This window comes from Vicugna pacos, chromosome 10 (assembly GCF_048564905.1).
Source record: "Vicugna pacos chromosome 10, VicPac4, whole genome shotgun sequence".
NCBI lineage: Eukaryota > Metazoa > Chordata > Mammalia > Artiodactyla > Camelidae > Vicugna > Vicugna pacos.
In genome coordinates this window covers 30246109-30259754 of record NC_132996.1, presented here as the reverse complement: position 1 = coordinate 30259754, position 13646 = coordinate 30246109, and the positions used below count along the sequence as shown (strand labels likewise).

The following is a 13646-nucleotide window of genomic DNA, read 5'->3' as shown; positions in this document are numbered from 1 at the left end:
GTTACCGGTAGTTCTTAAAGTGTAGTCCCTGGATCATGAGTATCAGCATCATCTGGTAACTTGCTATAAATGCTAATTACTGGACACTACCCCAGACTCACTAAATCAGAAACTTGGGGGCTAGGATCCAGTAATATGCTAATAACCCCTCCATCAGGTGATTCTGATGCTCATTCCAGCTTACAAAAAAACACAGCTAGGTATTTACTACTAGGGTATAACTTCTTTGAGGTCAAAATCAGTGTCAGATTTATCTTCATGGTTTCACGATATTTTATATAGTGATAGACAGTGATCAGCATTAATTAGCAAATGGAAGTTAAAATTTTATTGGAAACTATCTTTCCTATTATTGTATATAGGGTCCTAGATAAATACAAACTGAGTTATAGAACTGTGTACAGAAGGATTTTGGAGGAGTTCTCTGAAGAATCATCCTGTAAAAAAGTTACAATGTAGGACTAGGTCAAAGGAGGAGCTGACTCATCATGAGATTGCATCTGAGGCCTCCAGTGATACAATGGGAAGTTCTGGGGCTGGAATGGCCCTTCTGTGTCATCCCACAATAAGGCAAGGATGCCAATTATTTGTACTCTCATGGTATCCTGTTATTTACCATGGGCTACCCTGAATGATGGGACAAAATTTTGGATGAGGTTGTTCCTTGGGTCTGAGGACAATTCCAGGGAGCGGTGCAGTTGTGAGCTCCCAGTATCTGATATTCCCAGCATCTGGGAGATAGGTGCATACATAGGTCCTGAAAACAGATTTGGGAGGTGTGGCACAGGGTATACTACAGATAGCATTGTGTTTCTACTCTCTCTTGGCTGTATCTTCTCCTTCAGTCTTGGGAAACACCCCCTGCTTGCTCTACTTGCAAATACTCTCTGTATTTCTTGTGTTGGGGCAAAACTTTAATTTGTTCCTGGCTATGGCTTGGAATAAAATTCATGTTTACTCTTAGTTAAATTAAAAAATCTTCTTAGATACATCAGATAAAATTTGCATTCCCAAGGCGCACGCATACACACACACACACACAAGCACTCATACACACACACATATTTTGATATATTGCAGAAAGGCTTACAAATCTTAGTTCACTCCAAACAACTTGCCTTAGACTGCATGCTCTGTTTTTGTTTTTTTCTGAACTTAGATTGAGTCTCCTGCAATCTTCATAGCTCCATCTTTCCTGTCTTCAGGAGACCAGAAATAAGTAAGGATTTTGCATGTGGCATGCAAACCAGGGAATGGTAATCTCTCATTTATTAACATCCTTCTCATCTTCATGAAGTGTTCCCCTCTCTCAGCCTTTAAAACACTTCTTCCTTCTGTTTTTCTTCGAATTCTCAGCATGCTCCTTGAACTTTGCTTACTCTTTGTCTTTATTTTTCCCTTAAGTAGCATTCTGTCCTTACCACAGTCTCTACTCAGCCAGTAAGCTCCACAAGGATGATTCCATTTACTTCTCTGACTATATCATATTTTTTCCTGGTGATTCTAAAAAATATGTTTCTAGAAGACTTCTCCAATTCTCTCTATATTTCTGGTTGCTTTATAGGGTGTTCCCCCCAGATATAACTGAGGCACATTTTATTTGTCCAGCTCTGTATAAGTTGGTCATCTCTGCTCTGAAACCATTTCTCCACCATGTTCCTCACTCCTAGCTGATGGTGTTACATACACAGTGCCCCAGGAAAGAACCCTCCGAGACATCCTCAGTGCTTTCCTCTTTCTATATTCCCTTATGCTTCAAATCAGACATTCATCAATTCCTGTCAGTTCTCCATTTAAACACACAAATATCATTGGGTAACCTCTAGGTGTTCAGTATTAGTGGTCACGGTACTGGCAAAATCAAATCCAGGTCTTGTTCTCTGAACTATGTAGTCTAGTGAGGGAGACCAACACTAATCAAATCACTTAAATAAACGTAAAATAACAATTGTACTGCTAGGAAGACTTACTGTACACTCTGAGCCTATTTAACCCAGTCAGAGTTCACGGGGAATGCCTTCCAAAGAGGTGTTAACTAATATGATAGCTGAAGGATAAGAATTCACTAATAAGTAGAGAGGATACTGAGCAGAGAAAAAATATGTCTGGTTAATAGGAACGAGTGGTGTAAAGGCTGAGTGACTTGAAATTTCATGGTAAATATGGGCAGGGGGTGAAATGCCAGTAGAACTAGGGCTTAGAAAGCAAGCCCAGGGTGAATGGGATGAGACAGAGGTAGGAAAAGATCATGTAAACCCTTGTGCTTAATTTTAAGTTTTCTCTTTATCCAAGAAACAAAAGGGAGAAATGGTAGGATTTTAAGCTGCAGTGTAACATGATCCAATTTACATTTCAAAAATATAACTCTGGTTGCTGTAAAAAATGTATTAAAGGCAGTAAGTGCATTTGCAGTCAGATCAATTAGAAGTTTATAGCAGATGTCCAGGGCAAAGATAATGTTATCTCGTACCACACTGCTAGTGTTGGAGATTGATTTGAGCAGGTCAATTTTGTAGCTGTTTAATAAGGCTAGTCTTCAGAAATAGCTATCAAATCTGCTTTTCTTCCCTTCTCAACTACTGAGTTAATTAAAAATTCTAGAATCTTTTACCTTAACACATTCTTCACAAATGACCCTCAATAGTTTTCCTTTTGAAAAAGATACGACTGATCAATATATAATTAATAAAATGTGACTGAGAAGCAGTGATTCATACTGTAAGCAAAGGGAGCAGAGGGCTCTGTGCTGAACTAGGGGAGAGGGACTGAGGACTTATATGTAGTTTGAGAAGTCCTCTCTTTGCTCCTGCCAGTGACTTAGGGTAGGCAGGAGAGTGGGTTACTTCACCTGGTTGGACTTACCATCTTTTTCCTGCAATAAAAGATTAAGTTCATGTATCGAGGTCCTGACATTTTATAGATTGTTACATGTTCTAATAATGACTTCCAATTAGTTGACTCCACCTTCTATATTTTGGATCATCTGTAAACTTATACTACCACCACCCTCTGCCTTCATCTATTATATTATGGAAGTTCTCAGTTGATAATCCTTTAACTCGTTTGACAAGTATGTTATAGTGGTTATCACCTGCCAAGTACTGCTCCAAATGTGGGCATGCCACTTAGTCCAAGCCCCCGGTTTCACAGAGCTTAAAGTCTGGTGATGCCAGTATTTTGCTTCTTGGCCTCATATAAGGTTTCTACTTAGTTACCCTGACATTTTAAAACAGTCATTGTAGGGAAATGTTCTAAAAAGTGCTTTGGTATTTTAAATATATTATGGTTTCAGAATGCTCCTGGTCAATTTAAGCTTATTTTCATTGGCAGAAATTATTGTCTGTCTAGGTCACTGCCTGTGTGGCAACCATTAATTACCCTAACTGTGACCCCTAGTGATGCAGTCATCTCCCCCTTTTGTGTGCTTCATATTTTCTTTGGTTTAATAAGCACTTTCATGTGTATTTTTAAAGTGTATCTTCACTATAACTCTCTAATGCTCTTTTTTCTCTCCCTTTCTGAACCTCTCTTTTCCCTTTCAGACACTCAATTCCCTGGGGAAACTGTGGTGAGCTTCTCCCAGGGACTGCTTTCCATCCTTTGCAACAGAATCAAATAACCACTTTGCCCAGCTTTCCAGGCCTCCCCTCTCTCAACCCTTCTGCGCTCCATTTTCAGATATGCTGTAACCTCTCACTAAGATGACTGTGCTCAGTGTAAGAGGTTCTCTTCTGAGATGACAAAACAAAAGGATGCAGGAAAGGAAGGACTTCATTTGTGCCAGCTAATGAGAGTTACCATTGTTTTTCCCCCTTGTGTTTGCATATAACATGCTTTGTTCGTATGTTTGTATCTATATATACAACCCAGGCTTGTTGATATCAGATTGTATATTTAGCACTGTGAGTGTTTTCGCTGTGTGCTTTTGTGTTAGTGGCTGATGTGCAGCTGCAGATTCAGGTTCTCAACACAACTCCTTTCTCTCTTTCTGGCTGCATTGCTTTCAAGTGGCCTTATCGACAGAGACTTTGGCTGAGTTGCTGGAACTCCATCATTCCACCAATCACTTTCGCTACTGTCATTGTGATCCCTCTTCCAGCATAACCAGAAACTGACTCACCTACCTCTGGCCAGCATCTGAGAAATCATTTGCAAAGAACTGGATACCAGAGACTGCAACCCGCATGTGACTGAGTTCCCAACAGCCAGGGCCAAGGAGTTATATAAGAACTCTAGCCCCCTGGGAAGGGCCTCCCTACTGTGGGTTGTGTCCTTGGACCTGTAGTATGGGACAAAAAATTTCCATATCTCTAAGGATAAATTATATACTTTCTGGTCAGAGATACCTTCTGGTAATGGATGATCTGCAATCTGCATCATCCAGCAAGTATCCCCCAGAACAGGTCCCAGGAGTTTAGTCAGTCAGAGGCATAGTGTCTTCCCACCAATGCTTTAAATCTCACTTTGGTACCAGGTGAAGAGTTACTTTTGGCAGACAGGTAGGAGAGGCGAGGAAAGAGCACTCTAGGAAAAAACAGAATTTCTCAAACTCAGTTCAGAAATATATGCACATTTTATAAATGGCAGAGCCGGAATTCTTGCATAAGTTTCCAAACCCTGAGCTCTGTTTTAAGAATTACACTAAATGATTTTTGTAAGAATATAGAGCCTCTAACACTAGATATATTAATTAATAAAAAACACAAATACAAATATATATATTTATATAAGGGGAATGCAGCTTATCATGCATATTAAGAACGTGATTTTTTGTCTGTCTCTTCTGTGACTTTGGTCAATTTAATTTTTCATTCTAACCTTGGCCTTCTCCTGGGGAAATGGGAAAAAATCGTATTGACTTACAGGATTATTGTAATGATAATAATAGGATAATGCCTAGAAGGTGCTCAGTAATTGTTTATTAGGAGTTAATTGATACATAAACACTGGCTGTTATATTATTTATGGCATTATCTCTGGAGTCAACATTTTAGAGTCAGAAAACTTATATTCAGATCTCTTTTCGGCAGTGCAGTAGCTGAGAGATGTTGCAAGCATTTCTTACCTTACTGAGCCTCATGTTCCCCCACATAGATTCACAAGGGTGATGAAAAATGACAATTCACAAGTCACATGGCTTATCTCTGAATTAAGTGAGGTAATGCGTTTGAGTAGAACAGCAGTGTTCAATGATAGATCTGAGTTATTATTAAAATAGACATTATCTTTATTACTTATTTGAAATAGATGCTTTAAATGTGAAATTTGAGTAGAACAGCTGCAGTTACTTTTTAGTTCACTAGATTGTTCTTATAGAGGATTCATTTAAGAAATGCATTTAGCTTGACCGCTAGATGTCAGTAATACTCATAATGACAAACAAACATTCCTTGATTCAACCTACATTTACTAAGCTCCTGCTATGAGTTAGACAACATATGATTTAGGTGCTCAATAAATGTAAGCTAAATCAATAAAAGTTTGCTGGAAAAATTTAGCATTTGTATGCAATGGTCAAATCAACTACCTTTCTTGAGCAGATAACAAAAGATCTCATGTGAGGTATCAGGTAACTGCGATTTTTCAAGATATTTTACATATATCTTTACTTATATAGCTCCAAAGTCAATAACCATCTTCTCTTTGAAAAGTTTTGATTTATTTTATGATAAAAGTGTAAAGGATAAAAATTTAGTGACTCTTCTTGATCATTTATGATATTCTCTGCAAAATGTGTTACAACTGGCTATACGTTTTCATATCAATGTTTTTGAATTTCAATGCTAATTAAAGATGTAGAAAGCTCATTGTTTTCTTCAATACCCATGAATCTTATAAAATATGTAAGAGAATACTCCCGGCATATCAATTTTTTCTTTATCTCTCTTCGGGCCTTAGGGAAAGAGTAATATAAAATTTATGTGAACAGTTAGGAATACAAACATAGAACATGCATGGCAATTACATGGTTATTTCATTCCTTCTTTTTTTTAAAAAAATTTAATACGCAAGGTAAACATGGTAGATTTGATTTCAAAGTGTATTAGTAACATGATTTTTAAAAATCAGCGTTATTTTGTGTAACTCGTGAGTTGTCTTAAAGGATAAAAAGAAATTCAACTCTCTTCAAAGGGAACTCTGAGAACAAAAAGAGAGACAGTATCAAATATCACAGATACGATCCTGAGAAAAATGATATAGAATAGTAATTAAGAGGGGGATATATAAAAATACCTGCCTTTAAGTTTTTGTTCAGAATTTTTTCCAGCTCTTCATTTATGTGGGCCAGTGTGCTGGATTTCTTCTCTTTATTTCTCCAGAACCATTCTATACTCTACCCTGGAGGAATCACACGTATGTCCTGCACTGGTAGCATCCTTTGCACCTTGGCATCTGGTTGTGTTCAGAAAATAGAAAGCAGCAGCAAGAGAGTGAGTGGGAAGGGAGGAAGGTCAGGGTATTTTTTCTGGTTTGCTCATCCTCTCTCCTTGCGAGGTGACCTGAAGGTCATCATGGGCTGGGCAAGTCCCTCAAAATAAATCCCAACTCCTGCCAGGTAGGTTTCTACACAATGTCTCTGAGTCTCGAGGTTCCGGGAACCACTTTTCTTCAGGCCAAGGAGTTGTAAATATTTGTCATGTCTGCTATACCTGCTGTCTCTTGTGGTTTTCCTACACTGTGCCTATAGTTTGCCATAGCATAAGGGCTCCGGCTTGAGTTTGTAAATATTTTTTCCAGAACTCTGATTAACACAACCAATAAGCTAGCTGCCTTATTTTTCACTGCAGACTTATCTATTTAAACTTACTTTTACTTTATGTAATAAAATACCATGCATAATATATAATATATGCATATATATATTTTATGGGTCTTACCATTCCACTCCAAAACCACTGCTGCCTCCAGTATACCTTTATTTTCTTTTAGTCCTTTTCCTTTGTCCAGTTACATGGGGTAGGTGAGCAGAGTGGGCAGAAATAATAGCTTTGCTTAATCTGTTAATCCTAAACCATTTCAAACAAAAATGAAAAATCTGACAAGTATTATCTGCACAACAAAAGACTTGAGAGTTCAGATTATTAAAATTTGAGTAGTATGTGGATGTATTTCCCAGTCATTTCACAGAATTATTATTTTTGTACAAATATCTTTATAACCTGCTCTCGGATTTGCTTGGTCCTGACTCCACAGATGACTGGGTTAAGGGCAGGTGGAACAACCATGTATAGATTAGCGAAAAGAATGTGGATATATCGGGGAATGTTACGACCAAAGCGGTGTGTCATGAAAGAAAAAAAGGCTGGTGTGTAAAAGCACAGCATGACACAGACATGAGAACCACAAGTATTGAGAGCCTTTAGTCGGGCATCCTGAGAGGGAAGACAGAAAACAGCTTGGAGGATCAGCACGTAAGAAGAGGCAATTAGAATCACATCTACAATGATATTAGATATCACCATGAGCCTATAGATAACGTTGACCTTGATGGGTGCACAGACCAAGCGGGCAAGACTCGTGTGCTTACAGTATGTATGAGGAATGATGTAATGCCCACAGAAGGGCAGGCTCAGAATGAGAAACACAAATGGAGTCACAAGAATTAAATTTCTTCCAACAACAACCGAGGCTAAAATGCTGATGGTTTTATTGGTGAGGATCATAGTGTACTGGAGAGGGTTGCAGATGGCAACAAAATGGTCATAAGCCATGGCCACCAGTAGAACAGTCTCCATGCTTGTAAACATGTGGATAAAGAACATCTGAGCCAAGCAGCCCCCAAAGCTGATCTCTTGGAGGTTGAACCAGAAGATGCCTAGCATTTTGGGGATGGTGGAGGTGGACAGGCCCAGATCAATCATAGACAACATGACCAGGAAGTAGAACATGGGTTGGTGGAGAAGATGTTCAGTCCTAATCACATAGAGAATGATGATATTCTCCACCAGGGCAATCAGATACACAATACGGAATGGAAAAGCAATCCAGATATGCACAGTTTCCAATCCTGGTATTCCTAGCAGGTGAAAGAAGGGTGGATGGAACTGGGTGTCATTCATAGACATTCTCCTGGAGGTGTCATTGAATTACTATTAAGAAGTAGGATCTTAACTGTCTTTTTTTTTTTAGTGATTTATAATCATTTTACAATGTTGTGTCAAATTCCAGTGTTCAGCACAATTTTTCAGTCATTCATGGACATATACACACTCATTGTCACATTTTTTTCTCTGTGATTTATCATAACATTTTGTGTATATTTTAAGATGCTTTCTTATCAGAGTCCTAGAAAGATAGAAAGACCTCTAATCAGTACACTGGAGGTAATGGTAGTAGTTAATTTAGAAACATTAGAGAGTCTCCTCTTTCCAGAAAGTAATTGAGCAACTTTCTCAACACAAGTTATTGTTCTGAGATTCATCACAAGCAATACTGTTTGTGGTTTTTATTTTGTGTAATGTGAGATCTTTGAAGAACTGTCAATTTTCACAAAGGAGTATATACTTACACTTTATCTCATTCCCTTCCATCCCTTTTCCAAGTGGCTCTTTTAGTTAATTTTTGAAATTTACAATGCCCAGTGGTTCTCAAAGTGTGCTCTGGTGTTAAAGAGTCCTAAGTCAAAATGAGAACTGCTGATTTATACCACTGTTTGTGTTTTGAAATAAATGTAGGGATTTGCCTCATGGATCTGGTGCAGTCACCAGGTAAAAGGGAACTTAAACAGATAGTCTCAGAATTTTCTTTATTCTATTATTACTAAAACACCATTGCTATTTTTGAGGCTTGCTAATCTTATGGAAAGGCATGGTTTCCAATCCCATACCTCCAGGCTCCTGTGTATTCTGTGATTCCCCTGATGTTCTTACAGTAAATTGCCTTTTGCTTATCAGCTAAATCATGTTCATCATCCTTACAACTTATGATTACTAATTAACATGCAAAATTACACCCCTATCCTGAAATGATGCCTAGCTTCAGGTAGAAATAGATGAAATATCTAGCAATTTTAAGTGGTGCTAAAATTAAAGTGTAGTAAATGAATCTTCCCTGATCCCTTAAAGTAATAAAGAAGAAAATTTTTTTTCTGTTAACTTTTGGTGTCCTCTAGGATATTGTACAGTTTTGCAGCATCTAACATAACATGCCTTTATTTATCTATCTATTCTCTACCAACAGAAATGCTGCTACTGGGGGCAAAGAACCAGGGGATATGCCTTTTAATATCCCTAACATTGCCATATGAAGATATGGTTCCCAGTTTTTAAGAATTTAGCTGTTGAACAGAGCCATAATTTGTAAATGTGAATGTTTTAAGTATTTGCATGTGTGTGTGAGAGAGTGTGTGTGTGTGTGTGAGAGAGAGAAAGAAATTCTGCATGTCACTCATTGACATATCACTGTTTTCTCACCTGCAGTTGTCTGCTCCAATCCCATATCCTCTGTTGTGTTCTTTTGTGGATAGAATGGAGAATAGTACTTTGGATAACTTTTCAGCAAAGTGGAGGCTACTTACCCCTTCTCTCCTCATTTACCTCTTTTCCTCCTCTCTGTAGTATCTCATTTCCTCTGTCCATGTATCCTTACCTTTCTAATATTTTCTCTCCCAGCCCTAACTTTGAACAATATCACAGTATAAGCCTTGGTGCTAAAGATGGTGATTGGAGCCCCTTCAAGCCCCTGGAACACAAGTCTGTCCTGTCACATGGAAGAAAACTTTATAGTGAGTGAGGGCTTCTCTAAGTCTAGGCATATCCCAGAATCCCTGAGCTTAGCCTTCAAAGTCCTCTGGGCATAAATATGGGGTCATGAGTCATTAAATCCATCTAACTCTGTTCGTCTCTACTACATCTTCAGAGAAACATCACCACATCAGATATACCTCCTTAGCTCAAGGGAGAGGATGTCTCATGAGCTACTAGGAAGGAAAATATTAAAGAATGAGAGGAGTCTTTTAATATATAGGAGATAATATTGACTTTGCTCCCTTCAGAAGGCTTGAAAGTATTTAGGTTTATTTTAGACCATTAAGTCTTCAAAGTGTGACTTCTTAACTTAACTATCCTTAGCAACTCTTCTACTGTTTTTAATATAAATATGTGCTTCCTGATGCAGTATGGCATTGTTACAAATGTGGCTTCTTAAGATGAAGAAGATCCTTGAAACAGACACACTATAGTCTGTGGCACCAACTCTGTTTTTTGGCAGTGTTCATACCTATAGATAATAGTATCAACTTTCTTCCAACCCAGTAAGACTCTTCTTCCCAGATCATAACTAGTGGAAAACAGATAAATATTTGGAGAGGGGTTTTCCTGTGTTTCAGCTCTTTGGGAAGAGGGTGAAAGAAACTCCACAATCTCCCTCCTGAGAAAACAGAATCCAATTAGACCTCAAAGTCTAATTTTTCATAGTCTTCTCTCCTGCATGATTTTGAAGTTGACCTGAGAGTACCAGGACATATCATAGGACATGGCTTTCCTGAGTGCAGAGAGAAAAATACTGAGGGAAAATTGAATACATTAGACAATAAGTTTTTATTTTTTATCTTCTAAGTTCAGACAATTTTGAGTTATTATGATAGTGGTGATAATGTTGTCTGTGGTCCAAAAGAGATTCTGGTTATATCTACTATGTTCTTGTTTTCATTACTTCTCTTTTTGATCAACAAGAAGCTTACACCCTATTCTCCCATTACTTTCTCATGGTATCCATCCTTACCACTGTATCAACATTTACCTTCCCAAATCAAGTCTGACTCTGTCCAATCTCTTGTTAAATAAAATTCCTTCCTCTGACTTCCATCTCTTCATTGTATTCTATAGACTTTATATAATAAAGCACAAACACCCATTGTTGCCAAGTCCTTCAGTCAATAACTAATCAATACTTTAAATTTTAATTCTACTCCATGACCCTTCACATTGCACTGTTTTTGGTGATTCAGAGTCCTTCTTATGAAACCATTCATTTCTACTTTTTTCAGCTCTCCCCCATTTACCATGTCTTCTATGATAGTTTTCTTTACAAAACAAATGTGATCTCTATGTCTCCTATATCAGTTTGTGCTGCTATTATAACATGTACATTTTTTTTCCCTTTGGCTTAGTGTCTACTACCTTTCCCATTTTTCCTAATATTTTATTGTGATAGAATACATGTTACATAAAATTTACTGTCTTAACCATTTTGAAGTATGGTTCAGTAGTACTAAGTACATTCATGTTGTTGAACAACCATAAACACTATCCATATCCAGAAAATTTTCACTTTGGTAAAACAAACTCTGTACCCGTTAAACAATAACTCCCAGTGACCCGCTACCCCCATTTCCTGACAACTACCATTCACTTTTTATTTTTTTAGAGCCCCTTTTCTCCCATGCCCCAGCATGTGGTAACCATTGCTCTACTCTCTGTTACTATAAGTTTAGCTTTAAAAAGAAAAAAAGATCTCACATAAAACCAAAATCATGCGATATTTGTCTATGTGATTGGCTTATTTCATTTAGCATAATGTCTTCAGTTTTATCCATGTTGTTGCAATGGCAGAATTTCCTGCTTTTTTAAGGCTGCATAACATTCCATTGTACATATAAACCACATTTAAAAAAATTCCTTGAATTTTTCACTTCAGTCATTATATTCTTCAGCTCCAGTACTTCTGTTTAGTTCATTTCTTATAGTATCTATTTCTTTGTTAGACTTTTCATTTTGCTTATGTATTGTTTTCCTGATTACATGAGGGTGTATGATTTCTCTTGTAGTGTATTGAGCTTCTTTATGATCATTATTTTGCTTTTTTTTTGTTAAACAGTTTGTAGATCTCAGTTTGTTTAGGAACAGTTATTGGAGTTTTATTATTTGCCTTTGTTAGTGTTGTGTCTGATTCTTTGTGATTTATGTAGCCTTGAGTTGGTATGTGCATTTCAAAGAACAGACATACCTTCCAAGGTTTAGACTGGTTTTGGCAAGTAGCATTCTTGTTCTGCCAGGACCGTGGACTTATGGGACTACCACTGAGATCATGGTTGAGTAGAACTGGAGCTGGGTCTTATGGCTGTTACCTGGTCAATAGTCAGGTCTGCAGTTGACAGGACTGTTACCAGGGTTGCAAATGGATATGACTTCCACTGGGTCCCTGAAAGTCCTCCCATTGGGTCACTAGGCTGGTGTCTATTTGGGCAGAATTGCATCTGATCTTTGGTAGATTGGGATAGAATCAGGTCATGGGACCGCTTCAGGGTCATGATTAAGTCTGAGACTGGCTTGTCTATTACAGAGAGCATAGATGGGTTTGGCTCTTCCTGGGACCCTTAGCAGAAGTAGCTAGTGATAGAACTGTTTCTCTCTTCTCCTTTTCTCTTCTCTCTTCTCCTTCTGCAAAAGTTATTCTTCTTAATGTTGTCCCTAGGTCCTTTAAGGTATCCTCACTTTTTAAAAAGGAGATAAGTAATTGACCAGAAAAAAGAGTTCAAAATAAGGCTCATAAACATGCTTACTGAACTTGGGAGCTAAATGAATAAATACAGTGAGATCTTTAACAAAGATATGGAAAACATAAGAAAATACCAGATAAAAGTCACATAGCAGAATAAATAACTAGACTAGGAAATACACTAGTGAGGTTCAACTGCAGACTAGATGAAACAGAAGAACAGATCGAGAGCAGGAAGACGAAACACTGGAACTCACTTAGAGCAGCAAAAAGGAAAAGTAATTTTTAAAAAATGAAGATACCTTAAGGGACTTAGGAGTCTTTTTGTCTTGTTTTTTCATTTGGAACATATTCCTCTGTATCCTCATTTTACCCCTTTGTGTTTGTTTCTATGTGTTAGGTGAAACAGCTACCTCTCCCAGTCTTGACAGAGTGGCCTTGGGACCCAAGAGTGCAACCTGGCTTGGCCAACAGAGCCAGACATTCACGGGATGTTCCCTGTGTGACTACATGTGCCCTTTGGCTCTGGGTGTGGGTCACAGCAGGGTGCTTTCTGTGTTTTGATGTAGCTGTGGTTTAGTGGGGCAGGGCCCTCCCCCAGCTGGCTTGTTGAATGGCTGCTGTGCAGGGTCTGGGGCAGGCACACTGGCTGATACTATCAAGTTAGAAGGAGACTTCCATAATGGCACCCACCAGTGCTGGCACTAGCAAGCAAATGGCAAAAATGGTGCGCACCATGACCCCTGACCCCAGAGACATTCCCAGCAGATTCCTGCCTCTCTGGCAGATGCTTTAAGATTAGTAAGTGGGTCTTCTTCACACATGGTCTAGGTGCTTTTCAGACTGCTACTTTTGGTCCAGGTACTGAGGTAAATCTGTGTGCAAGCCCTTTAAGAGCAGGTGTTTTGTTTCCTACAGTTCTGTGGTTCTCCTGGACATAATATCGATTTGTTTTCAAAGCCAGATATCTTGAGGACTCATCTCCACAGTGCTGAACTCAAGGGTTGGGGTGCTTAATGTGGGCACAGACCCCTTGTTCCTCAGGGAAAAGGTTTTTTTTTTTTTTTGTCTTTCATTATCTTGTACTGATTCCTGAAATTCTTCATCTTCTCATGCTGTTTGTTTTGTATAATAATTATAGTTATTTTGCAGTCCAACTATCTGACTCTCTTTTGAATACTTTTTTTGTTTGATTCTTTGTTTTGTTA

At 38.2% G+C, this 13646-nt stretch overlaps 1 protein-coding gene and 1 long non-coding RNA gene across 2 annotated transcripts in view; one reads left to right on the top strand and one right to left on the bottom strand.

Moving 5' to 3' along the window:
* The window catches only part of LOC140698699 (uncharacterized), a 164601-nt gene that overhangs the window by 72306 nt on the left and 78649 nt on the right, over window positions 1–13646 (top strand). The gene's annotated exons all lie outside the window — the stretch shown is intronic.
* Window positions 7134–8066, bottom strand: LOC102530793 (olfactory receptor 52E4). Its single transcript, XM_006219823.2, has one exon. The coding sequence runs from the start codon at window positions 8064–8066 to the stop codon at window positions 7134–7136; it is 933 nt and encodes a 310-aa protein (XP_006219885.1).

Bases quoted from the DNA above. Each gene is read 5' to 3' on its own strand.
- LOC102530793 (XM_006219823.2), bottom strand. From the start codon at position 8,066: ATGTCTATGAATGACACCCAGTTCCATCCACCCTTCTTTCACCTGCTA.